This window comes from Melanostigma gelatinosum (assembly GCF_949748355.1).
Source record: "Melanostigma gelatinosum genome assembly, chromosome: 8".
Classification (NCBI taxonomy): Eukaryota; Metazoa; Chordata; class Actinopteri; order Perciformes; family Zoarcidae; genus Melanostigma; species Melanostigma gelatinosum.
This window is the reverse complement of record NC_136641.1, coordinates 7,897,675-7,922,953: the sequence shown is the minus strand read 5'-3', so window position 1 is coordinate 7,922,953 and position 25,279 is coordinate 7,897,675. Positions and strand designations below refer to the sequence as shown.

Here is a 25,279-nt window from a genome sequence, read left to right as displayed (position 1 = left end):
AGAGGAGAAACGTGGTCAAAACCCTCTGTGGAATGAGTGAAAGTAAGATGAGGGGAGGGGTAGAGGGGGGGGGGGGGGGGGGGGAGGAGGCAAAGGGCGAGGGGGAGAGGCGGGATGGGAAAGCCCCTCCACCCCCCCGAAGGTTGGAGAGGGTCAGCGGTGACTGGTGCACGCTGGGAGGGAAGGGGGAGGACCCTCGCACAAAACAATATTTAAGATGTTCAGGCAGAGGAGGGCTTCACTGAGGGACATAAGACAGAGCCTGGGAGAGCCGTTGGTTTAAAGAGGAGCTCCAACTCAACTGAGATTTCCAGCAAAAGACCTCCTACGGGGACAGACTACTTCCTATCACAGACCGCACTCAAAAGACCCGTGAGAATCCAGACAATGGCAAAAGTGAATTTGATCGTGGTGGCTCTGGGGGTCACGTTGCTCCTGTTGGCAGAGACGTGGGCCCAGAATCCCAGGAAGAGGCTGGCGCCTCCGAAGCCTCCCAAGGCTCAGTGCTGCGACGCCGTGCGCTCTCTCAAGGTGCAGGTGGCCAACCTGACCAGCATCCTGGAGGAGATAAGTCGCAAGCAGGAGACGGACTTGATGAGCGTTGTGCGGCAAATAATGGATCTGGACAAGCAGAACCGGCAGCAGGAAGCCCGGGTGACGGAGGCCGAGAGCAAGTACTCGGAGATCAACAACCGCGTGGAGATCATGCAGCTGCAAACCCTGCAGTCTGCCACCCAGACCTCCTCAGGTGAGCATCAACGATCTGTAGAAGCTGTTTAGTAGAGTAGGGAGTAAATGTGTGCAGATGGTTGGCGTTGCATTGCATGAGTAAGGGTCGGCATTAACTGGTGATTGTTTTTGCGAAATTTAATTCACATGAAAGCAATTTACATACAGAAAGCAGACCCGGAGACAGTCTGTAAAGTGTTCACGCGTGGAGAAAAACGGATCCGTCGGTGACTCCATCGCATATTTGAGCAACCTGCCTCGTCGCACTCTTTAGCCAGCTGTTGTCAAATTATTTACACATGTGGACAAAGACTTTAGATATGCCGGAACTTAAAGTGTAACGTCCGTCTACCAACTGTCTCAGTCTTGATTTAAATCTAAATCACTTTTAGTTTGACTACATTACATTGCCTTATTTTGAGAGCACTCATTTTGAATTGAAAAGAGAAACTCCAGTAAATAACGAGCCATCATTTCAGTTGATTGAGAGTACCTAAACTTTCCAAAAACAGTCCTCAAATAGGCCAAGACACTATACATTTATTTCAGCTGTGAAGAACTATAATCAGCCTCATCCATTGCTTCGGAAAGAGTCTCAGAAAGCTGCCGTGAATTGGTTGTGAGGCAGATTACAGTGCACGCGGCTCTGCGAGCGGCCCGACGGCAGTCTAAAGCATTCATTTGGAGCTGGAGTCCCATCTGTCAATAAAAAGCTCCCACCGAAGCCAAACCATCCCCGACGTTCAGCTCAACTTTAACACGCCGCTAATCAGCGCTGGCTGCCGCAGAGAGGTTAACCAGGCATGACATAGTTTATTATTCCAATGGCCTCAACTGTGTGGTCGAGCGGGGCCGCGTTCATGTCACTGGCAGAGGGAACACAGAGGCCTGCTCTTAAAGCTGGAGTAAATTAAAGACAGGAGGGCAGAACAGGAAGGGACGCAAAGATTAGAAGAAGCCGAAGGTTTCCATCTCGGTTTCGTTCACACCGACTTTTTTTTAAAGCATTGGGCTCAGTGCTCCATAGTGATCTCATAGCCCCATTAATGGCATCGCCATACTCTGACGGGAGTGAAAGAGAAGACCTTTGCAAAAATCGGAGCCATGACTCCACTCCGTTTTGATCTATTTCGCTTTTAGTGGTGGTAAAGGTCACTTTTTCATCTGCCCGATCACTCAGATATCCATAAAGCGGTTAGAATTTATGACGCTGGCATTATTAAAACTGCATATGGTTTTATCATAACTGAAGAGATTGTGGTTTTTTTTCCTTCTCCAGATGCCATATATGACTGTGCATCCCTGTACAGCAAGAGCTACAAAATCTCTGGCGAGTACAAACTGCCTAAAGATGAGTTTCTGGGGACACCTGAGATGAGCGTAAGTTGCACTTCAGAGCTGTGTGGACAGCGCGCCGTCTTTGTTTGGTGGTGCGTAGTGAGGCATCTGCACTCCATTACATTTTGATGAATACTTTTTCAGGTCTTCTGCGATATGGAGACGAAAGGAGGCGGTTGGACTCTGATCCAACGGCGCAAAGTCGGCCTAACATCATTCCACCGGGACTGGAAGCAGTACAAAAACGGATTTGGATCCATCCGCGGAGACTTCTGGCTCGGCAACGACCACATCTTCCGTTTAACAAGGCAGCCCAGTGTGCTCCGGATTGAGATGGAGGTACGTGTTGGAAAACATGGCGCTCGTGTAAGCTTGGGGCCGAGATGCCAAAGCAAGAAAACACGTAAAACCGTGCAGAAACCCAAGAGTAGAAGGGCCTTAACACAATTTGTTCCTACTGGTACCGATAAATAATGAATAATTCAAACTAGTCTCTACAACCGCTCTCTGAATCAAGTCATATATCTTTTCCCATGCAGGATTGGCAGGGAGAGACGCGCTACGCTGAGTACGGCTTTTTCACCGTGGACAATGAGCTGAACAGCTACAAGCTCTTCCTCGCCAACTACAGTGGGAACGCCGGAAACTCGCTGCGCTACCACAACAACACCAACTTCAGCACCATCAAGAAGGACAATGACAAGTGTGTGGATGACTGTGCGTCCCTGCGCAAAGGTAAATGATGACGTTTCATTTACATTACAGGTACAACATTCCCCCTCCCATCGACATAAAGTCTAAATTATCTTCCCCTCGTCTCCTTCCAGGTGGCTACTGGTACAACTGCTGCACTGACTCAAACTTGAACGGCGTCTTTTACCGCTACGGTCAGCACATAACGAAGAACCCAGATGGGATCACTTGGTACGGCTGGCACGGGTCCAACTACTCCCTCAAGAAAGTGGAGATGAAGGTCCGGCCGGTGGATTTTCGACCATAAGTGCTTCAGCTGTGTGTGCTGGACCGCGACGATACGCATGAATGCTGAGCGATCTCACTAAATACCTGTTCAACCAAATTGTGGCCTTCCCTCGACTGCGAAAGTAATGAAAATGTAGTTTGTGACGGTCTGGTTACGTCTCTGTCAGATGAATGTGTCATGTTTGTTGCCGTGTTTGATTGTAAATTGTAGTTCATTTTGTGTATTTATCAGTAAAAAACTAATATTTTATTTTTCAAATGCTTTTAATAGATGCTCTTTTACCACTGTCCCGTAAGGGTGACTGGATTTTGATTCCTTCTCTCGTCTGTCTTGAAAGCACTAGGTTGTATTTTTTTAGTGAACACAAGTAACACATGTAAGGATGGTAGCAAGAATCCGTCCAGAGTGGTCAGGTTCAGGTATAAATCATTAAGGACTGGTAGGAACGAATACAGAAGAGCGATCTTTGGGAGTTGCTGGAACGGGATCAACCACCGAAGGCATTTCCTATGAATTAAGCTGCCTTTTATTGTAAAACCCTAACCATTGATGATGGAAATGTGTCATTTGTAAAGTGTGTACAGCTCTGTAATTACGTTGTTTTATGTGATAGAAAATAAACATATTTTTTAAACGAAACACGGTGCGTGTCATGCAGGTCATCCAACATTGCTCTCTTCACGGGTTGCAATGTAGCAACGTCTAACGGCAAAAGAAAGTCTCGTGTCCATTCGTGTCCAGTAATAGCAACATATTTGCCTCTGACCCTTCGGTCATCTGCTGACATATTGCCCAAAGGTCCCAGTGCACCTTAGCTAAACGTAGGAATGAAGACCACACACACACACTCTGTTCTGCCAGCGAGTTGAATGCCTCTAGCTTTACTACCTTGAAACCAATAACGCCCTTTTGCTACGCTCTGAAACACATGAATTCCTTCGAGCATTTAAATACCTTACAGCCAGGGAGCACTGCCTATACGGGCTCGGTGGAAGGCTTCGTGAAAATCCTCTTCCTCCAACAAGGTGACACAGTGGGGGGTAAACATCTAATTAAAGCTGGACGTTTATCTCTACCCTGAGAAGGAAATGACCACGGGGGAATGAAGGACAGGACCTTTGGATGGTGACAAATGACCTGCTCTTTCTATTCCGGTGTTGAAAAGCATTCAAACTTGTGACCCCAACAACAAAAGCAGACCTTGAACCGTGGTGGACGGTGTAAGGGCGACGCACCGCACCACGCACTGAGCAAACCACGCTGCTGCAAAGGGAAGTTATGGTTAAACTTCAGCGAATAGGGCGGCCAAGAGCTGCAGTTATTATTTGATGAAGATAAGTGTAAACTAAGGTGAATGGGACTTGACCTTCTGGGTATTAAACCCAAAAAAACGTGTGGAAATGGATTGTACTAAAGGTCATCCAAACATTGTAGGAAACACATTGGATTTATTGTGTGCATTTAAAAATTGGTTCATGTGATTACAGTATCTTATGTTCACCTCACTTTCACCTGGAACATAGGTTTTATATAAAGCGAGACTCCTATGCACCCTGTCCCTGTGTTACAGTACATTTTAACGCAATCCACTGCAGCAGCTCTGCAACAAATGCAACCTTATGGAGGTTAATATGGTGGAAGATAGTACGGCTTCAACTTAAGGGTAAATCTATAGGCTACATTTTGAGATGTTGTTGAACTGCTGTATTCCTGCTATTTACACATATATTAACCTATACACATTATTATACGTATCAGGTGAATGAGGTGTTCCTTCACCCTGTCAGGTGTAATCCACACATCTGATGCAGTCACAACATCCTAAGGGAAACTCAGGCAGCACACATTGCACTACAGTGTACAAGTGTTCCTGCTATTGTGTCCACCCGTCTACTCATACATTGAGTCCAACTGAGCACTTGAGTAGTCCAATAAATGAATGCACAAGCTGGTATAAACTGAGATTTTGCTGAACAGTTTGCAGCCATCTCTACAGCTGAATAAATGACACACATTCAAAACTTTCCATTTTCCATTTCTCAGCATTTCCATTATGGCTACCCATGTATTATTATTAACACATGGTCCAGATGCAACAATGCCCAGCTTCAGCAGCCACCGTGGTGATGGAGCCACCAAAGTCATAGTTCCTCTGTAAGTGAAGGAGCACGGATCTATTACAGACCTTTATATTCTCCATCACGCAGCTTCCGCCCCATCATTGCCGTCTACCAGAGACTGTCAAATTGTACAAGATGTTATAAAAACAGAAACAAATTACTTATCCAAGTCAATTGAAAGAGCCTTTATGATGTACCATAACATTATCGGCCAAATGCTTAATTAACAACGTTCCTCTGTTGGGATAAATGGGGAAAATGTGAGCGGCTTCCTGGCTCCCTCCACAGCTACGTGGGCCTGTGAATGTAGTTAGACCACAAACTAATTATTTTGACTTTCTTAAAATCCTTCACACATTATTCATAGCAGTTACAGCTCATAAAATGTGTTCTATTATGAGTGTGTCACCTATTCAGATTGAATTCCCTGAATTTTAACTGAAGGTCCATTTGCGTCTATAAAAAAAACAACACCTGAAATACTCGCGCACTCATCTCGAAACACGGTGACTCGTCAGGTGCTGAAACAGCAGTGACGATGCCTCCCCGTCATCAAAAAGTGGGCATCAGCAATGAACGTTTTTGTTTTTTTCTCTCTAAATACTCAGTAGAGTATTTACATTGTGCTTCTTTTTTTTTGCACACCAGCCTCTGGATCTTTTTATGGGAAATCCTGGAGAGGTGAGAACCAGATGGGGATGTTGAAAACACCAGAGTGCCGGCTCCCATCATTCATCATCATCAAGGCTCCTGAGAAATTGAAAACAGGCCCCTGAGAAACACAAGTCCAGACACTCGTAGATGAAAAGGAGGCAAGCGTCCAATTAGATGCCTGGAAAACAGATTTCACCCCGCCGTGCCCAAGGCATAGAAATCAAGAAGGATGAGGAAAAGGGGATGGAAAAGATGACAGAGGATATCAAAGGCTTAAGGGAAGATATGTGCAATATCATTTTGTGTGTGTTTATTGGAATAAAAATTGACTTTGAGGGAACGGTTTGTCTTTAAGCAATAACTTGTAATGCACTAACTGTTTATCACAGGGGCACCTGTCAAACCTATTTTCCCACCAGAGGGACGAGACCTCCCACTGACACCGATTTATGTTGTGATCTCAAAGTTACCGAGAAATGAAGTCCTGACTTTGAAGAAGCTACATATTCCTTTGACTCGACTATAACTTTAATGAAAAGAAAACTGTTAAACTGTGGACCAAAGGAGAACTTACACAAAACCAAACAATGAGTTAGGCTGAAAAAGAAATACACTCATTTCTTATTTGCCCTTTTCATGTAAAGAACAACAGTGTGCTTGCTGTTGTCAGTCAAATACTGTGACGAGGACTGCGCTCATCTTACCACAGTTTTATGAAAGCCATGCTTTTTTTCTCATAAAAAAAAAAAAAGAAAGTTTTTCAGACCACCTACCTGATAAGAGCCTCCAGGATGAGAGGAGAAGCCCCTTTCTGAAACTCCAGCTCTTTGTAGTGCAGAGCCTTGGCGTAGGCGCGACACTTGGCAGCTCTCTCGCCAAGCAGCACGATGCCGTTATCGTCTCTGAGGGGCAGAGGGCCCTGGACAAAGGAAACAAAAAAAGTGTGTGAAATAAGTTGTTTCCTAAATATAATGAAACTCGAATAACATCTGCTGTCCTCAATCTGCATTTAGTCGGGTTTGAACTTGTTATTGAACTGTACACTATATTTCACGTACGCTGTGACGTGACGGACTGAAATAAGGTAGCTTTATGTACGGTAGTTATTGAGTTTACGGTGGTGTGGTAACCTAGAGAAAACATCTTATGCCCCTCTTTCCACCGGCTTGGAACCGGACACTTTATGTCTGTTTCTACTGCAGCCTCCCAGCAGGGGGGTGACCCTGCTGAAATGATATATTATGACCCGGCCATGACGGTTCTCTGCCCTCAACGCAACGGCTTCGTCACTAATTAGCTCAACATGTGCGGTCAAACAGAGGGCTCTCGTGAAAGGGTTTCTCTGTTCACTGTGGTTTTAAGTGTAATCTCCTCCTGTTTGTATTTTGAATCACAATGACAGCAGCCAGAATGGTTTCTGCTCAGCCCTCCTCTTGCAACTTTTTGAATTATTACCAAGAAGGGTAATGTGGTGCCGTTTTGGGCCCATTTCAAACCACCAACACACAATCCATTTACACAACACCTAGCACTGAAAACCACAGTTTGTAGGTTTCCTGACTGCGGTGAAGTGTGGCAACGGTGTCTGCACAGAATACGAGGGCAAGCGAGGAGACCTGGTTTCTCTTGTTTTTTTTTGCATTGGTAAGTTTCCCGAGCGCCTCTGTGCAGGTTCTGTTATTTGCGGTCATACACTGTTTTTTGTTTTGTTTTGCATCTGACGCACCGTTCGGAATTTTTTCCGGCAGATGCTGGACAGGGGCTGGACAGTTTGTATATATATATAAAAGCTTAAAAAGGGACGAGTTCGAGCTGAGTCATGGGTAGAATGAATAACATCTCACCCTCGTAGATTTATGGTGGGCGGTTTGACATTCAATGAGCTTTTTATACCGCCACTTTAAAATGCACGACGTAATATCAAAACGTGAATTTTGAAAACAACTTAAGATATCGACCTGCAAGCACTCTAATAAAAGCAGCCAGCCATAAAACCAGTGATTCAGCCTGAACTACATCACGGTGACGCTGTGGATTAAAGCAGCTGCTGCGATTCGATGCTAACCTTGTCGCTGTGCTCCATGAACTCCGCCAGGTTGAGCAGAGTCTGCGTGACCTCCACGATGTCCTGGGAGGTGAGGGCCAGCTCGACGCTGCGGATGAGCTCGTCCTGCTGGTCCTCGCTCAGCTCGGACCAACAAGACAGGAAGGCCGCGTTGAACAGGTCCCTGTGGACCCAAGGAAACAGCAAATACACATTCAATATATGATATTTTGCAAGAACGGGGCCTTAACGGAATTTGGGAGAACGGCAAATCGATAAGTAGCGAGATTAGCTTGCTTGCATTAGCATGCCGATTATGCGATTGTTTTTAGGTGTTGCGGACTATCGTGCACGTGGAACGTTAAAAAAAGAAATGTGAAGGAGAAATAAAGGTAGTGCGGTAGACCCGACCTGGCGAGAGGGATGTAGGTTTGGGCCAGAGACCAGCATGATCGCAAGGCTGGAGACGACGACTCCTTGAGCAGGACCACACTCAAGCGCCTCAGCCACTCAAGCCAATCGTCTTTGGACACCTTCCTGGCAGCACCCCATGCCTGTGAATAGACAGAAATCCTCCATCTCAGCATTCACTGGGAACTACGTGGGTAGAGACACAGGTAATGTGTGTGTGTGTGTGTGTGTGTGTGTGTGTGTGGGGGGGGGGGGGGGGGGGGGGGGGGGGCTCATCTGGCTGAGACGGACACATAAATCATTTTTACTGCTTGCGGTGAAACGTTCTTAAAGAATAAAACGCGTTCTTCCACAAGATTGCCTCATTTTGAGTGTTTTGATGATGATGGTGGTGGAGAGCCTTGTTGATATCTAGTGACCGTGAAGGCCACAGCATATGATTCACATCACTTTCATATTCATCGAAGTATTCAGTCAGCCCTTGCGTGGGAGCATCGGTGTTCATTGTGTTTCTCCGGTCATTTGTTTGGGTTTTTCATTCATCACTTCTCTGTTGGTCCGTATGTCATCACTACGAGTAAACAATCTGCTTGTCCACAAGGCTGCTTCCTGTACACAACCGCAATACAGTCAACAACCACGCCGGTGGACATCAGCGCTGGACATGTGTGTGTTACCCTTCAGCATGAAAGCACCAATGTCAGTCACCCCCCCTCTGACCTTCTGAAGTGCAGTGGTGCTGACGTGAAGCTTCTTCATAGGCCCCGCCTCCACCGGCCCGCTGACCAGAGTGTCGCCTTGGTTGCTACGAAGCTGGCGATTTTGGAAGATTAGAGGGTCCTCTTCCTCCTCAGCCAGAGTATAGCCCTATAATGTAGTCGCACACACACACACACACACACACACACACACACACACACACACACACACACACACACACACACACACACACACACACACGCAGCCCACACACAGACAAACAAGTTTTATGAATGTAGAAGTGCATTTCCTTGAAGTGTTGATAAACAGAACATTATAATGACTTTTGTAATTGATTGCTTGATCATGTGCAGTTACTCTGTATTGTTTGTGCCTGACTGGGCAAGAGGCAAAGAACAATGAATTCATGTCGAAAATGTGCGTTGTATCAATGTTTTTTTTGAGAAAACCTGGATATATTGGGGGGGGACTCACCTTCACAATGCGACATATGAGTATGTCATAACGCTGGTGGTTGATCCTGTGCTTCAGCATCACTTTGTTCACCATGGGGATGAAGATCTGGTACTGAAAAATGAGGGGATAAGGAAGGAGAGTAAATAAGTGTGTGTGTGTGTGTGTGTGTGTGTGTGTGTGTGTGTGTGTGTGTGTGTGTGTGTGTGTGTGTGTGTGTGTGTGTGTGTGTGTGTGTGTGTGTGTGTGTGTGTGTGTGTGTGTGTGTGTGTGTGTGTGTGTGTGTGTGTGTGTGTGTGTGTGTGTGTGTGTGTGTGTGTGTGTGTGTGTGTGTGTGTGTGTGTGTGTGTGTGTGTGTGTGTGTGTGTGTGTGTGTGTGTGTGTGTGTGTGTGTGTGTGTGTGTGTGTGTGTGTGTGTGTGTGTGTGTGTGTGTGTGTGTGTGTGTGTGTGTGTGTGTGTGTGTGTGTGTGTGTGTGTGTGTGTGTGTGTGTGTGTGTGTGTGTGTGTAGTTTAGTCTGGCTCACTCTTTCCCGACACCAGACGCCAAACAACTGAAACTCCTGCACTTGTCTCTAACCACCACGAGTCTCAGATCAAAAGCTTCCCCTGCACGTTTGTGTTGCCAGACGAGGTCACACATGGGCTGGTGCTTCTGAGGTTCGGCCTAAAAAAAACCATCGGAGGGTTTCGGGGTAAGGGAGGGGATGGCTCAGGGGGGGAAGAGGGAGGGGTAAACGTGACCTCATCCACCCTCATAAATACCAACCCCCCGCCGCAAAATAGTCAATGACATCAGCAGTCTGGCAGGAAGTACCGGTAATTAAGACTGGTGCTGGGTGGAGGGTTCCCGAAATGCTGGTTATGTGGAGCACGGCAGCAGGGAGGCTGGAAGCAGTCTCTTTAGGAATAATCGCACCTAAATGGGAACGCCGAGGGACAACTGTAGCTACCTTCTTTCCCAGCTGGAATACTAGCGAGGACAGGGTGTCCATAGAGGTGCCGCGCAGCTCAGGCGTGCTGTCAAGAGTCCGAACGATCGGGTGGATTATGCGCGAAGCGTAGTCGGTGAAGTCCAGGGACTCCGTCAGCCGGTCCAGTGTCTCCAACGCGACCCTGAGCCACACAGAGGAAAGAGAGACAAACACAAAAACGCTCAGCTTCACTTTACCAGCAGTAGGACGGAGCGGCCCGACACAAGAGCAAATAACAACGTCGTGCTGTAACGGAGACTAAACCTGAAACCCTGTTCTTCTTCCTGGCTGGTATAGATTTTTCCATTTCTGTGGCGCAAGTGTGTATACAATCAAAATCAGATTTAGGAGATAACACAACAATGTTAAATCCATAAAATCCACTGCTGTGTGAGACCCAGTGAGACGGGACTTTAAACCTCTGGCTATAATTGGAAGCACAGACTACGTTAGCACAGGGACAGCCAGGTGCTGTACTGACTTGCGGGCCTGCAGGGGCACATCAGAGGCATCGAACAGCTTGACGATGGGAGGCAGCAGCAAGTGCAGGTAGTCGTCCAGGTTGGCACCAAACAGCTGGATGGCGTTGAGCATCTGCAAGAGAGAAGCGCACACTGAAACTAAAACTGATCTCCGTCCCGTAAATGTTGCACATAACAGACTCTGCAGATTTATAACAGGGTATTTTCTGTACAATGTTGGGACACTCCGATGGCTCCATCTGAGCATAAGACGTCAATTCCACCCGTCGTCGCAATTCATTTTTTGCCCTAATTGTCAGAAATAATTAAAAATGCTTTGTTTTCTTCTCCTATAACAGATTGCCAATGTTTTCACTGTTCCTCTATTTAGAGATAGATCATTGTTTGTTTGATTGTATCTAGCCTAACCTTGGACTCTTTTCTCTCTCTCTCTCTCTCTCTCTCAGTTATTTAGTTGATTGTTTTTTTCACGTTTGTGTTATGTGATGTTGTGTCTTGTTCTGTTTCCCATTTGCTTTGGGAGTCCCTTGAAATCGAGATGATACATCTAACGTCTAATTAAATGCTCAGTCACTTAACATGAGCAGTTAATTTTGAATAAGTGGCCTTTTCAGGAATCCCTAAAGAAACGCCGACGGTGTTGTATTTCAGGAAGGTGCGAGCACACATGCTAGCCTTCTGGGATAATTCTGCATTGCTACGAGTTGTTAAATCTACAGCATTACGCATACAGCATTAGAGTTCATGCAGATCTGACATACCTGTATGTTAATATTGAACGGTTTGATACAGTTTTCAAACAAGATTTTGCTGAACCCAACTCGCACAGTGTGGCATGCAATGAACAGCATGAATTCATGACTGCATATTAAGTTGTAAATTCATGAAGGGGATCAGTTGCTGGCTGTCAACAACACATCTTTAAGAGAATGAACACTAGCCGTGTGAGTCCTCCTGTAGTTTCATCTGATGGTTACATCATGTTGTGTGGAGCATGTGTGAGGAATGTGCACGGATAGATGCTCTTAAAAGGAATGACGTATGTTGAAGCACACCCAGCCCCCCCCCCCCGCGCACCATGACCACTTCTGCTCCCCGACCCCCACGTCTAAATGACGCACAGCGAGACAGCAGGAAGCCGAGATGGAGGTGTGCGAGTGTGCGTGTTCAGGGGGTTGCGAAGAACAGCGCCATGAAATGATGGAAGTGTGTTTTTCTTTTCTTCTCCTTTGGACTAGACGGGTAACCCGATTCCTGGTTCCCCCCATCCTGTGCTTAAGATTAAGCACCAGACCCAGGCCTGAGTTATAGACTACCCAGACTGTGGGCTGCGGGGTTATCTAATACGGCAGACTGTGAGACAAAACAGCACCAGAAGAGAGAGAGAGAGCTAGATGACGGTGATTCTTATGATTCTGCCTCTGTGGTCTGAGCACAAACCGTGATTCAGGGTCAGAGAGAACCCAGACAAACTCTGGCAGCAGCTGCTGAAACGGGAGAGTGTGTAAGCTACAGGTCTATGCATGTCTTTGAAGTGCTGCATTGCAAATGAATGGCTCATGACCTGAATGGGTTTTGATGGATATCGACGGAAACCGCGAACAGAAAGCAGCGCCCCAATAAGTCAACTGTGGGCTGAGCTCCTGTGACTTCTGAGAGTGATGAGAGCACTTCTAAAAAAACACACCACACCTCTTGGCAGTGCAGGCAGATTTAAGTTATCTACTCAAAATATGACGTTTGATCTTTTCCATCTAGTTAGTGCGCTTTCTCCACTTGATTTATGACACACGACAAGTCACTGTTTCTCCATTAATCAGCCCGGTAGTCAAAAAATAAAGCAGTAAAAATCGACTGGGGCGACGCATATTGCTGTTCCACTGACATTATCAATGATGGCCAGTAACCCTTCACTTTTTAACTCTCCATTACAGCTACCTTTTATTTCTTAAGTGAACCACAAGCACATCGAAATGAGTCCGTAATTACTCTTTTTCGACTTTTTTTCTCCGGCACAGTCGGAGTGAAATCCGCCTGGTGAAATGTATTCATGCGTTGTTGCCAAAAGCAGGGGGAGGAGGAAATAGTGTGGGTCGGTTCGTAAAGATACACGGCTGGAGCTATCGTACTACAGACAGCAGTCCACACATTTGTTAAGTTGTGTTTCAGCAAACGCACAAATCACATTTTTTCATTCCGTTGGGACACACATCGGCCCGAAATACACACAGACACAGGACCTACAGACGTGCTTTGTTGTGGAGCGATGTCAGAGGGATGAGGCTGCCGCATAGTCAAGCGCTTGAGAAGTTAGGGGTTTCGGTGCCTTGCTAAACAGTGCCCAGGAAGTGAACTGTCACCTCTCCAGCCACCAGTACAGCCTCTGTAGCGACTGGTCCACCCGTTTTTGAGTGAGTCTTGCACTCACTGCAGCAAAACAGCATTCTTCCTTCTTTGCTGCTTGCATCATTACGCCATGCAGTTTCACGATTCCTTTCAATGACATTGAACTCTGTGCAAAGTGTCCCGTTGCACAAAGAAGGAATGGGAAGAACATTTCTTACCGACTGCGCCACGAGGCTGGCCTGAAATGTTTGAATATTTGTATAAAACTCAACAGGGTACCTTAAAATACAAATGTTACAGACAGCCTTCTGCTTCCTTTCCTTTCCTGGTGCATTACTGCCGCTGCTGAATAGTGGCATAGCGTTACCACGTCAGCAGGAATGTGTATCATGTTGCTCTAGGCGGCAACTTCCGTTCTGAAGAGTGAGGCAATGGCGGACGTGTCTTTAACTTCAAATGGCCAGTAGGGGGCGACTCTTCTGGTTGCAAAAATAAGTCAGATTGTATAGAAGTCTATGAGAAAATGACTACTTCTCACTTGATTTATTCCCTCAGTAAACATTGTAACCATGAGTTTATGCTCTAAATAACTAGTTTATACAGCATGATGTTCATTTCGTAAATTATGATCCATTTAGAATTAAGTGGACCAAAAAGCAGAGTCTGCTTTAAGGCGGGCTACCTTGTGATTGACAGGTTGTGGTGAACAAGGAAAGCTGTATAATGAAAAAATATGATCCACCAAATAGAGGAAGAACTGATATAATCCACCAGATTTGCATACAGTACAGAAATAAGCGCGACACTATGCTGACAGTCTGTGATTATCTAGCGATAACAGACGCTTAGGCTACTATAGCTTATCTCAGAGCATCATCAAATGTATTGCACTGGGCCATAGCGGGCAGTTCGGTCTGATTTCATTGCAAGGATTTTTCAAATGACCAAATTTCTTTTAGTATTTTAGCCATTGCTCTTCACTCGGCTGCGAAAGCATTGATGGCAGCATTAACTTGTTGAGCCTCTGCTGAGGGTTCTGAAAGCACTTTCTAAAGCTGTTCCAGCGCTGTCACCACAATTTCAATTCCAGCGTTCCTAGATTCATTTCTGTAACCTCTCAGTATGTTAATTCTTTATTGGTTTTATTCTTTCCATTACATTTTGTTTCTTTTTCCCTGATTCATGAAAAGTTAATGCTGCAATAGCTGAAATTGATGACGCTGTATTAGGGACATTGTAAGTAAAAAAAGGGACATCAGAATCGGTGCCTCTCTACATTCATCTATCCTCATCTGCTTACCTGAGGCCTGGTCGCGAGGGCAGCAGGCCTTGGATTGTTTTTATCTGATCTGTGATTCTGACATGTGTCACAGTTAAAGGTTCAACCTGTTATTTGTGTGACTGTTCATTCACATACAGTTGAACATTTTGCAAACAAGCAAAAAATGTTGTACCTTTCTCATCTCATCACAAACAAAAAATATATTTCACTGTTTTAAAAAAAACAGAGGGAAATAATAATGTCTTAGAATTTGTTGTTCCCAGTATTATTGTGTGAATCAGGAGTGACAGCAGCTGCTTGTCTTTGCATTGTGGTGGTTGGCATACCCTTCGGTGTACACTCATCACTAATTGTACTTTTAAATCCATGAAGAATAGTGGCGCACCACTACTCCAGCCGGGTGTCCTCTTATCGTCGCACATTGGGATCGGTGGCCGCGTTGCACTGACCTTGATGGTAACACTGCGTCCGGTGCTGTTGTCGTGCATGAAGACACGCAGCATGTGTGGGATGAGCTGAGGCAGGTAGAGCTTGAACTCTCCACCCAGTGCCACCACGATCTGCTCGATCAGAAGGATGATGGTGTTCTGCATGGGGTTGTTTGGTGTCCAGTACTCCTACAGGGCAGCACAGAAGAGGTTGCCATGAATTAGAATACCATGATAAGGAATATTTCTAAAGCTCTACTAGTAAATGAGCTAATATCAGATAATCATATTGATTTATTTTGTATTACTTTGTATTACTGAAACCTGGCTGAGTAATGATGAATATGTCAGCCTAAATGAATCAACTCCTCCAAGTCATATCAATACTCACATTCCTCGAGGCGCCGGCCGAGGAGGTGGAGTAGCAGCCATCTTTGACTCTAGCCTATTATTAAACCCTAAACTAGACTATAACTCATTTGAAAGCTTGGTTCTTAGTCTTTCACACCCAACCTGGAAAACAATACAGCCAGTTATATTTGTTATAGTGTACCGGGCCCCAGGTCCGTATTCTGAGTTTTTATCGGAATTTATTCAGTTTTTATCAAGTCTAGTCCTTAAAACAGACAAAGTAATTATTGTAGGTGACTTTAATATTCATGTGGATGTCGAGAACAATAGCCTCAGTACTGCATTTATCTCATTATTAGATTTGATTGGTTTCTGTCAGAATGTACAGAAACCCACTCACTGTTTTAACCACACTCTCGACCTGGTTCTGACTTATGGCATTAACATGGAAGATTTAATAGTCTATCCACAGAACCCTCTTCTATCGGACCATTATCTAATAACCTTTGAATTCTTACTAACGGAGTGTACACCGTTAAGCAAGAGTTACTACACTAGATGTCTATCTGATGGTGCCGTAGCTCAATTTAAAGAAGCGATTCCGTCTGTATTTAACTCGATACCATGCTTCGATGTGACGGAGGACTCCTGTGCTGGCTTTAGACCGACCCAGATTGATCATCTTGTCGACAGTGCTACAAGCTCACTGAGAAGGACACTAGACTCTATTGCTCCTTTAAAAAATAAGTTGGTAAAACAAAGGAGATTCGCTCCATGGTATAACCCTGAAACCCGCAAATTAAAGCAAACATCGCGAAAACTTGAAAGAACATGGCGTTCCACGAACTTGGAAGAATCTCGGTTACTCTGGCGAGACAGTCTTAAGACATATAAGAAGGCCCTCCGTAATGCCAGAGCAGCTTATTACTCATCGTTAATAGAGAAAAATAAGAACAACCCCAGGTTCCTCTTCAGCACTGTAGCCAGGCTGACAGAGAGTCACAGCTCTGTTGTGCCGAGTATCCCTATAGACCTCAGTAGCAATGACTTCATGAACTTCTTTAATGATAAGATTATAATTATTAGAGAGAACATTAATAATCTCCTGCCCTCGACCAATCTTTCCACAAATAGAGTAAGCTTAGAAACAGCTGTAAACCCTGATATATGTTTAGATGGCTTTACTCCCATTGACCTTGACAAACTGACTTCAACTATTTTTACGTCTAAACCGTCCACCTGTCTCTTAGACCCGATACCGACTAGGCTGCTTGAAGAAGTGCTACCATTAATGAGCACAACTTTATTAGATATGATCAACCTGTCTTTAGTAACAGGTCATGTACCACAGTCCTTTAAAGTAGCTGTGATTAAACCTCTTCTTAAGAAGCCCACTCTGGATCCAGAGGTGTTGGCCAACTATAGACCGATCTCGAACCTTCCCTTCCTCTCTAAGATCCTTGAGAAAGCAGTTGCAAATCAGTTGTGTGACTTTCTGTGTAACAATAGTTTATTTGAGGATTTTCAGTCAGGATTTAGAAAGCATCATAGCACAGAGACAGCTCTGGTAAAAATAACTAATGACCTTCTAATCGCATCAGACAAAGGACTCGTCTCTGTTCTTGTCCTGTTAGACCTTAGTGCTGCGTTCGACACTATAGACCACTACATCCTGTTGCAGAGACTGGAACATTATATTGGCATCAAAGGAACCGCACTGAACTGGTTTGGATCCTATTTATCGGATCGATCTCAGTTTGTTTATGTAAATGATGAAGCCTCGATGAAGACCAACGTCAGTTATGGAGTTCCACAAGGTTCTGTGCTTGGACCAATCTTGTTCACCTTATATGTGCTTCCTTTAGGCAATATTATCAGAAAACACTCTATAACCTTTCATTGGTATGCAGATGATACTCAATTATATATATATTGATCAAACCAGACGAAACCAACCAGCTCGCTAAACTGCAAGCGTGTCTTAAGGACATAAAAACCTGGATGACCTGCAACTTCCTGATGTTAAACTCAGACAAAACTGAAGTTATTCTACTAGGCCCAGAACACCTCCGAAATCAGTTATCGAATGATATCGTTTCTCTAGATGGCATTGCGCTGGCATCCAGCAGCACAGTCAAGAATCTTGGAGTTACCTTTGATCAGGATTTGTCTTTCAACTCTCAGATAAAACTTATTTCCAGGACTGCCTTTTTTCACCTACGTAATATTTCAAAAATCAGGCACATCCCATCTCAAAGCGATGCAGAGAAATTAGTTCATGCATTTGTTACCTCTAGACTAGATTACTGCAATTCCTTATTTTCAGGCTGCTCTAATAAGTCTCTTAAATCTCTCCAGCTGATCCAGAATGCTGCAGCTCGTGTACTAACAAGAACTAAGAGGAGAGATCATATTACTCCTGTATTAGCTTCTCTGCACTGGCTCCCTGTAAAATCTAGAATAGAATTTAAAATCCTTTTACTTACCTACAAAGCCCGAACTGGTCAGGCTCCATCATATCTTAAAGAGCTTATAGTACCATACTGCCCTACTAGAGAGCTGCGATCCAGTGATTCAGGGTTACTTGTGGTTCCTAGAGTCTTAAAAAGTAGGATGGGAGCCAGAGCCTTCAGTTATCAAGCTCCTCTTCTGTGGAACCAGCTTCCCGTTTCTGTCCGGGGGGCAGACACACTCACCACATTTAAGAGTAGGCTTAAGACTTTCCTCTTCGATAGTTACAGGGGGACTTCCTACACTGAGCACCTCTCTCCTCCTCTTCTTCACCTCCGTCTGTATGCATTGATGTCCCATTAATGCTCATTACTAACTTTACTTCTTCCCCGGAGTATTTGTGCTTTCTCGCCTCACAGGATGACCGCAGTTTTATCTGGACACTGGTTCTTCAACCAGCCATGGCCCTGCTGACACCTACTACGATCTTCATGATTAACATTATTAATCCGATTACCGATACCATTACTGCACAGTACTGATTTTGTCTCTTCCCCGGAGTCCTTGTGCTTCCTCTCCTCACAGGTTTCCATGGAGCATGGTTTCATCTGGACCCTGGTCCTTCCTCCTACCATGGCCCTGCTGACTCCAACTGCTAATATCACTTTTATTATTACTCACATTACTATTTCATGCTACCGATACCGTTAATGCACATTATTGACCTGCTTCTTCACCAGAGTCTCTGTGCTTTCTCGCCTCACAGGTTCCTGTGTATCCGGGTTTACCTGGACCAGGTGTTGCCTCCTGTCGTGGTTGTGTCATACATTGAATGTGTGTAATTCACTATCCTGTTCTACACATGACATCATTGCACTTCTGTCCATCCGGGGAGAGGGACCCCTCCTCTATTGCTCTCCCACAGGTTTCTACAGGACAAGAGGATGTCAAACGTGTACATATTGTAAAGCCCTCTGAGGCAAATTTGTAATTTGTGATTTTGGGCTATAGAAAAATGAATTGAATTGAATTGAATTGAATATTTCTTAAAAAAAAAAACATAAACTAAACCGTCTTTGCTTTGTGTAACACACTCGCAAAAGGCATTCTGCTACTATACAGCTCTAAAAGGGATTGCAATACTATCAAGCAAATGTCCAATAAAGATATTAAATACATGCAATAAAATAATATACGGTCAGACTGTAGAGAATCCTGGAACCAAAATTCTCCACAAATGTTTACCTAAGCTAAGAGACAGATGTGAGTGCAGTAAGTTATACGTCGAAATAAAAGTGACCTCAATTCATGAGAGTCCAATTTCTGAATATAAAATATTTAATATTCAGAGGGTACATCCAAAGCACTACCTCATCCACCTTGCTCTCTCGCGTGGTGTTTGTGTGGGTCTGAGGAATCGGGTCAAAATGTGTTTCCATTCGTGCGAGTGCGACAGAGACGATTCCCCATCAACTGGGACTGACATCATATCTGGGTGGCTTACGACACCGTTTTTTTGGAAAATGTCGGCACGACCGTAGCGTTCATTCGAGATAATCGCAATTGGAGTTAAAGTGGAAGACTTGAAGTCACGCAATGCGTCAATCAGTCAATGGGCTTCAGCTGTGAGATCTGGCGGAGGTGTTTAGTCAGAGGTCTCGAGCAGCCCCCCGACTTCCTGCTTTCCCAGCCTGTGGCAGCTGACTCGAGAGCGAGTGTGTACATCCTGAATGGCTATTCCAGCCCCCTCATCTGGATGCGGGAGCAAAAAAAATGAATAGATTCTTTGTGTTACACGCCATTTATTAACTCAGAGGGACTTGAGGCGCAGGGGTTTCGGTTCTCTCAATTACTTTTCTGCAGGAGCAGGTACCGGTAACAGTGTTACCAAGATTCCGTTAGAAAGCCATGTCATATGATAGTTTGTGCCTTGCTATGTGATTATGTCATAGACAAGTGTGTTTGTGCAGGTTGACACAGTTACTCACTCTGATGAGGGTGAAGATGTCGTCCATGTAAGGGCGGATGTGGATCTTCACAAAGCACACCACCATTCCCATCTGCTGGAAGAGGAACTGGAGAGCAAAGAGAGCACATGAAGGAAAAAGAGTAAGGGACTCGCTGCTGATGAGAATAACTGACATTATCAACCAGACAGCCTCTTCCCCTCTTATTCTGTGGCGCTGCCTACCTCTCGGATACTGGCGTCGCAGACCCGGATCACATTGAGGAAAGTGGGCATGACCTGCGGCAGGAACTGGACGCACTTGAGGCCCAGAGACTTAAAGATGAAGGTGACGGCCTGGACCACCATGGTGTGGTGGTTGGACAGCGAGGGGTCCCGCAGGATGCGCATCAGAGTGACGATTGCCACGGCGGGGTAAAACTCGTCCAGGGGCAGGTTGCCCATGTTCACGAGCATCTCACTGGTGCTGTAGTCCGCTGGAAGGAAGAGCAAATAGAGACACGTTTTACTCTCGAGGAGGACATGGCTGTATGGTGCACAAGGGAATAAAAGTCGGGGCTGTATTTTCCTCTGTAATCACTAAACCATGAGAAAAATAATTGTCCTCAAACTGAAACAAGTAGCACACAGTTTGTATTTACATAATTTGAAATCTTGGCACTTCCTGGTCCTAACCAGACTAAGAACTATATCTTGTCCATCCACAGACAGCCTTTCCCAGCATGCACTGGACGACGGCAGGCCAGGTTACACAATAAAAACTACCGGTACTCAAGTGAATCACCGCATCGCAATATGCAGAAGCTGTGTCCCAATTATTCAAAACTTTCAGAAAATACGTAGTAACAGCGCAAAGACGCTTGTTCCGAGGTTTGCGCTCCAAATACAGCTGACACTCTGAGACTATTAGTCGGGCAATAACTCTGCAGTGGGTGAGAGTATATCAATGGTGATTCATGGCATACCAGTCGCGCCCCCCCCCCATCCAAATCAACACCTCCTCCTTCACTCTAAATACAGCTGACAGTGCTTCTGTAAAGTAAGACAACAATAACAGGCCGACGGGAGAAGGGAGCTGATATTGTTGGCTTGTTGCTCGTCAGTTCTGGCACCGACCTGTGTTACAACAGTGGACAACAAATCAAAGGTCTAATTTAACGAAGCTGGAGTGCAGTAGTTGATGACTACGCTCTGGTGTGTTTAGTCTCGTTTAAACCACAAGAGCACCTTTTTCCTGCCAACATAAACATCGTGTCGGTTCTCCTTTGAGCTACTTCCATTCTTCTATTAGCATTATGAGGTAATGCGTGATGATATGGGTTCACACGGTTATACGTTTCGGCTCATTACAGTTCAAAATGTAATTCCACTGAGAACAGGATAGGCATGAACGTTAAAAAGAAACATTGTTGCATGAAATTAGCATTAATCGCAAGGCGAAGGCTGAGTTCAGGTTAGCACCGCATGGAGAAAATGAAGGCCAATTTTTGATCACATCACAATGCAACTTCAGTGCAAGCTCACATTCCTGGTTGTCGGAAAATGAAGAGTAATGCGTCTGCTCGCCGTGCGATCGACAAAGCAGAAGATGAGATGACAGAAATGTAACCACTGTTGGACAGCATTTTTCTTCTTCTTTTTTAAAGCTGCATCGTGTTTGCGCCCCTCACTTTTCTTTCAAACTGTGCCATTTGGTCCGAACACCCAGTAATTCTCACTTTGAGGGTATTTGTGTGATTGCTGCCACATGTGATCAGCCACTTCAGAATCACCTTTAAGTACAGGAGCATCTAAAAAAAGAGCCACATGGAGGCTTTCAGCAGTTGTGCCCAGAATTACAGAGCGCGATTTCTTAATGCATTTCTTAAAAGAAACCAAGCGACAGCGGTGGTCTACTTAACATTTATAATGCGTACGTCTTTCTTAAATTCACTCGTTTTATTCATGGTTTTTTTCTTTGTGACAGGCAATGCAAATGGGGTCAGTCAGACCGTTTATCTACACGGAGCGATTATGTTTTTTACGAGGCATCTGAGAATACAGATCTGTGGTATTCAATGGCCTTCTGCAGGAGGACGCTTTCAGCTGCTCCAGTTGTCTCGCTGAAGACTCCGGACTGTAGACTAAACAGATTGGCACAGGGCTCACGGGCTAAAGAGGGGTGAGCTTTGGATCTTTTATTTTTCCGGGCCTCCACCAAGTCCAGAGTAATGACGGTGATAGATGGCAACACGTGTATCTTTACAGCCCACAAACAGGCACCCGTGTAGTTAAGTGAGGTAGCAGCGCAGTAGTAATTCAGGTTTCAGCTGTGCAAGAGAAGAAAAAAAGAAAGAAAAGCTCAACTGTTTCCTAGCCATAATAACAGATGTAAATACAGCTTGTTAAGAGGGCACCGTCTCATCAGTTTTATGACCCTGGCGTTCCGTAGTGACGCGATTGGTCTCATTTGAAGTCAGGTGAGGCGACGGGCCTCCGCCAGTGACCTCCCACGAAACAAAATACATGCTGTCAGATATTGCTAGTGCTCCAGACACTGACCCTGATCTGCCAACAGATATACAGCCTCCACTTCCAGTCACAGACCATTTACTCGGAGAAGGAAAACTGGTAAAACTATTAGCGTATTGTCCCAAGATCACATTCTTAGACGCAGACGAGTGGAGCCCTGAGTTGACCGTTTGTATCTACAGTCATTGTTGTGCCGGGCTTTAAGCTGCAGCGGGACCTTTCATTTTGCACCACCATTGGGTCAAAATGTTCCACTCACAATCATCAGTGGATGAATCCCAATGCTTTTGGTGACAATAGACAAGATCACAAGTTTGTTCTATTAGTTCTTTCATATTGTGGACAGTAAAGAACAATGCAGCCTGTTGGGCTCAAGACTGTTCTGATGGATACCCGCGCGTACACTCAGAGCTAAAGAGAGAAGATGACCACGGACTTATAAAGAGAACTGATACAGCGTTGGAGGCGGCGCCCCGTTCATTTCTATGAAAGTTGCTCAGTGGCGCGTGAAGCAAAGAAAAGTTTGAATTCAGAGTATAAAAATACGTACGCCGATCTTCTGCATCCAAGGGGCCCATAGAGCAAGCACACTAGTGTTTCCTTTAACCCCGCCCCCCAGCCGTCGGGCTCATTCACATGAACGGAGCGAGGGAAATAACTCTACCTCCGGCTGATAGCTCATTTCACAACTTTTGTATGGGATGTATAGATTTGAATAAAAGCTATTCAATTACTCGTACTTGAAAGTACATTCGCCTCCGCTGAATTACAGGCGGCTCATCCCCTAATGTAAGTCTATGGGGAAAAGTATTTTTGTCGTATATTATCATTGTACACTATGTAAAATTAACTTCAAAGCCCGGCGCTCTTCCTGGGGGTTTGAATATGACCCAGATGTGTAACCTGGTGGTTACACATCACCATGGTATTTGGACATGAATGTATTTTTCCAGAGATACTGCTACGGTAGGATAAGGGAACCTTTATGTAACACGCTGCAACGCTCATGCTTTGCTCTCATTGGTTGTGACAACAAACTGAGCTTGACAGCCATAGATCTCTCTAATGATGTGTAATGACGAATGATTCAGCTGGTCATACATTTTAGCTTCAGTATCAATCCTCATATATAAAATGACATATAAAAGTGACGTGTGTCATTAACTTTATTAATTCAGTCAAAAGTGGGTCACTCTAAATTATTTCTGCAGTCTAAAAAGTCCCAATCCAGTTGCCGCAGTTACATTTCCCCCTAAAGCGGCACAACCAGCCCAACTGGAGGTTTGAGTTGGACGTCGATCAGACAGAAGCCAGACATTAGATCCTGAAGAGCGAAGATCCAACAACTCTCAAACCCAAAGCTGCTGTTGACTTTTCAAGACCGCGAAAAATAGTGTTTCACTTCTCTGTCCTCCATTTCTAATGAGCTCTAGATAATCAATGGTTTTGTGAGTCAGATTCAGCAATTGAAGTAATTGAGGATGAAATCAGAGCGATCCTATTCGGACCAAATTCATTGCACAAGTGGTTCAATATCTCAATTTGAATTTCCACAATTTAATATTGTTCAATTCAGTGAAGCATAAAACAGCTCGTACCACTAGGACCAGCTGCTTTATCAAAGGGTTATAATCCGGGACCCACTTTACTTTAACACCAGCTGCTTTAAAACACTAAACTCTTCATGAATGTGACAAAAAATGGGATTTTTTCAAATCAAAACGTTGCATGAGAACTGACAAATCAATTTATGACAAATGCAAAAGCCTTGTTTTACATCTCAGAGGCCTTTTGACATTTACGTTTACATGCATCCTCTAAACTGCTGACTGGCTGACCTTTAAAACTGGAGCTGTTTGTTCCAATAAGTCGCCTCACAGGAGCGTGTTCGGCTGCCTGCTGCCAGATGCGTGCCCTGAGTGGTTGGACCTGATTTATATTATATTAATGTCGAGACACTATTATATATACACACACACAGAGTATGTTCTTAATGTTGCCAAACACATTGGACCACCTCAACGGGTGGCTTGGGAGAGGTTTAGAGATGAAAGGGTGTCAGAAGGGGGTAATACAGTAAATCCTTCATGTCTTAGTGGAAACATCATTCCTTTTAAAATATTAAACACAAGAACTACAGCATACTGGACATTACATGTGAACCAAAAACCTCTGCCCTCACAATCTGGCTGACTGAAAAAAATCACCACAAATTCCATGATGATCTACATACAGACTCTTTATAATACTTTCCATCAGGCTCACACAGACAAACCATATTTAAAGCAACACCCCCCCCAATGGATGGACCAGCGCAGTGAGATTTTACAAAAAGGTTCCTGTTGATTTCGAGATTTTCCAGCTGTTGCAGAATTGCAAAGAATGAGAATTTAATACCGCCGTAACTTTGAGAAACACAAATAAAAAGTTGAACCACTTTCCATTGTGACTCACTAGTATTCCTAAAACTGTGATCAGCTGTTGTGGCCTACCTGAGTCCTGACTGGACTTGGACTCGGAGAGACTGACGGCGGAGGCGTCTCGTGACTGGTCGATCATGCCGATGTTCACCTTGTGTTTGTAGGGGTCCAGAGCTCCGAGGAGGCCCAGGACACGGATAGCCTGTTGGAGCGCACAACAGCACACGGTTAGCAAATCTTCCACTGAGCGGTGTTCGCCCTCCACCGGAACACATGTCTAACAGCAGAGAACTCCTCAACAGGACGGTCAGACTTGGTCACGCTCTCAGCAGTCTAAGAAAATGAGCATTCTTTTGACAGCAGTTACAAAGTGTTATGTCCTCCGTATAGCTCTGGAGCTCTGTGGAAGCAGCATATAGGGCTGTGTGTCGTTTCTTTACATTCAGAGCTTCTATTGAGGTTTTTGAATCAAGATTTGAAGGTCTGTCGTCATGTTTCATGGAGTCATGACCCTAAATAAATGTGGAAAAAACAGATTTTCTGTATTGGGGGTAAATGTGATTAATGGTGCAGTTAGAATGCTGCTAGAACACCCCGTTAATAACGGCGCGTGCCTCCC

The 25,279-nt window shown here is 44.9% G+C and overlaps 2 protein-coding genes across 2 annotated transcripts in view; one reads left to right on the top strand and one right to left on the bottom strand.

Moving 5' to 3' along the window:
- The window catches only part of mtor (mechanistic target of rapamycin kinase), an 80,672-nt gene that overhangs the window by 45,364 nt on the left and 10,029 nt on the right, over window positions 1-25,279 (bottom strand). The window contains exons 18-28 of the mRNA XM_079273783.1: window positions 24,733-24,862; window positions 19,955-20,205; window positions 19,752-19,838; window positions 14,983-15,150; window positions 10,905-11,017; window positions 10,403-10,565; window positions 9,473-9,565; window positions 8,999-9,145; window positions 8,279-8,421; window positions 7,889-8,051; window positions 6,597-6,742 (exon numbers count right to left, since the gene is read on the bottom strand). Coding sequence (XP_079129909.1) covers window positions 6,597-6,742; window positions 7,889-8,051; window positions 8,279-8,421; window positions 8,999-9,145; window positions 9,473-9,565; window positions 10,403-10,565; window positions 10,905-11,017; window positions 14,983-15,150; window positions 19,752-19,838; window positions 19,955-20,205; window positions 24,733-24,862 — 1,604 coding nt within the window. The remainder of the gene's footprint in view (window positions 1-6,596; window positions 6,743-7,888; window positions 8,052-8,278; window positions 8,422-8,998; window positions 9,146-9,472; window positions 9,566-10,402; window positions 10,566-10,904; window positions 11,018-14,982; window positions 15,151-19,751; window positions 19,839-19,954; window positions 20,206-24,732; window positions 24,863-25,279) is intronic.
- Window positions 256-3,683, top strand: angptl7 (angiopoietin-like 7). Its single transcript, XM_079274174.1, has 5 exons — window positions 256-748; window positions 2,009-2,109; window positions 2,212-2,406; window positions 2,607-2,802; window positions 2,895-3,683. The coding sequence occupies exons 1-5, from the start codon at window positions 388-390 to the stop codon at window positions 3,065-3,067; spliced, it is 1,026 nt and encodes a 341-aa protein (XP_079130300.1). The 5' UTR covers window positions 256-387; the 3' UTR covers window positions 3,068-3,683.

What these genes read in the sequence shown, in the direction of transcription:
- angptl7 (XM_079274174.1), top strand. Translation starts at nt 388, where the DNA reads ATGGCAAAAGTGAATTTGATCGTGGTGGCTCTGGGGGTCACGTTGCTC. An exon ending in TGCCACCCAGACCTCCTCAG is followed by an intron (nt 749 to 2,008) that starts GTGAGCATCAAC and finishes TTCCTTCTCCAG; the next exon opens with ATGCCATATATGACTGTGCA. An exon ending in CTGTGCGTCCCTGCGCAAAG is followed by an intron (nt 2,803 to 2,894) that starts GTAAATGATGAC and finishes GTCTCCTTCCAG; the next exon opens with GTGGCTACTGGTACAACTGC.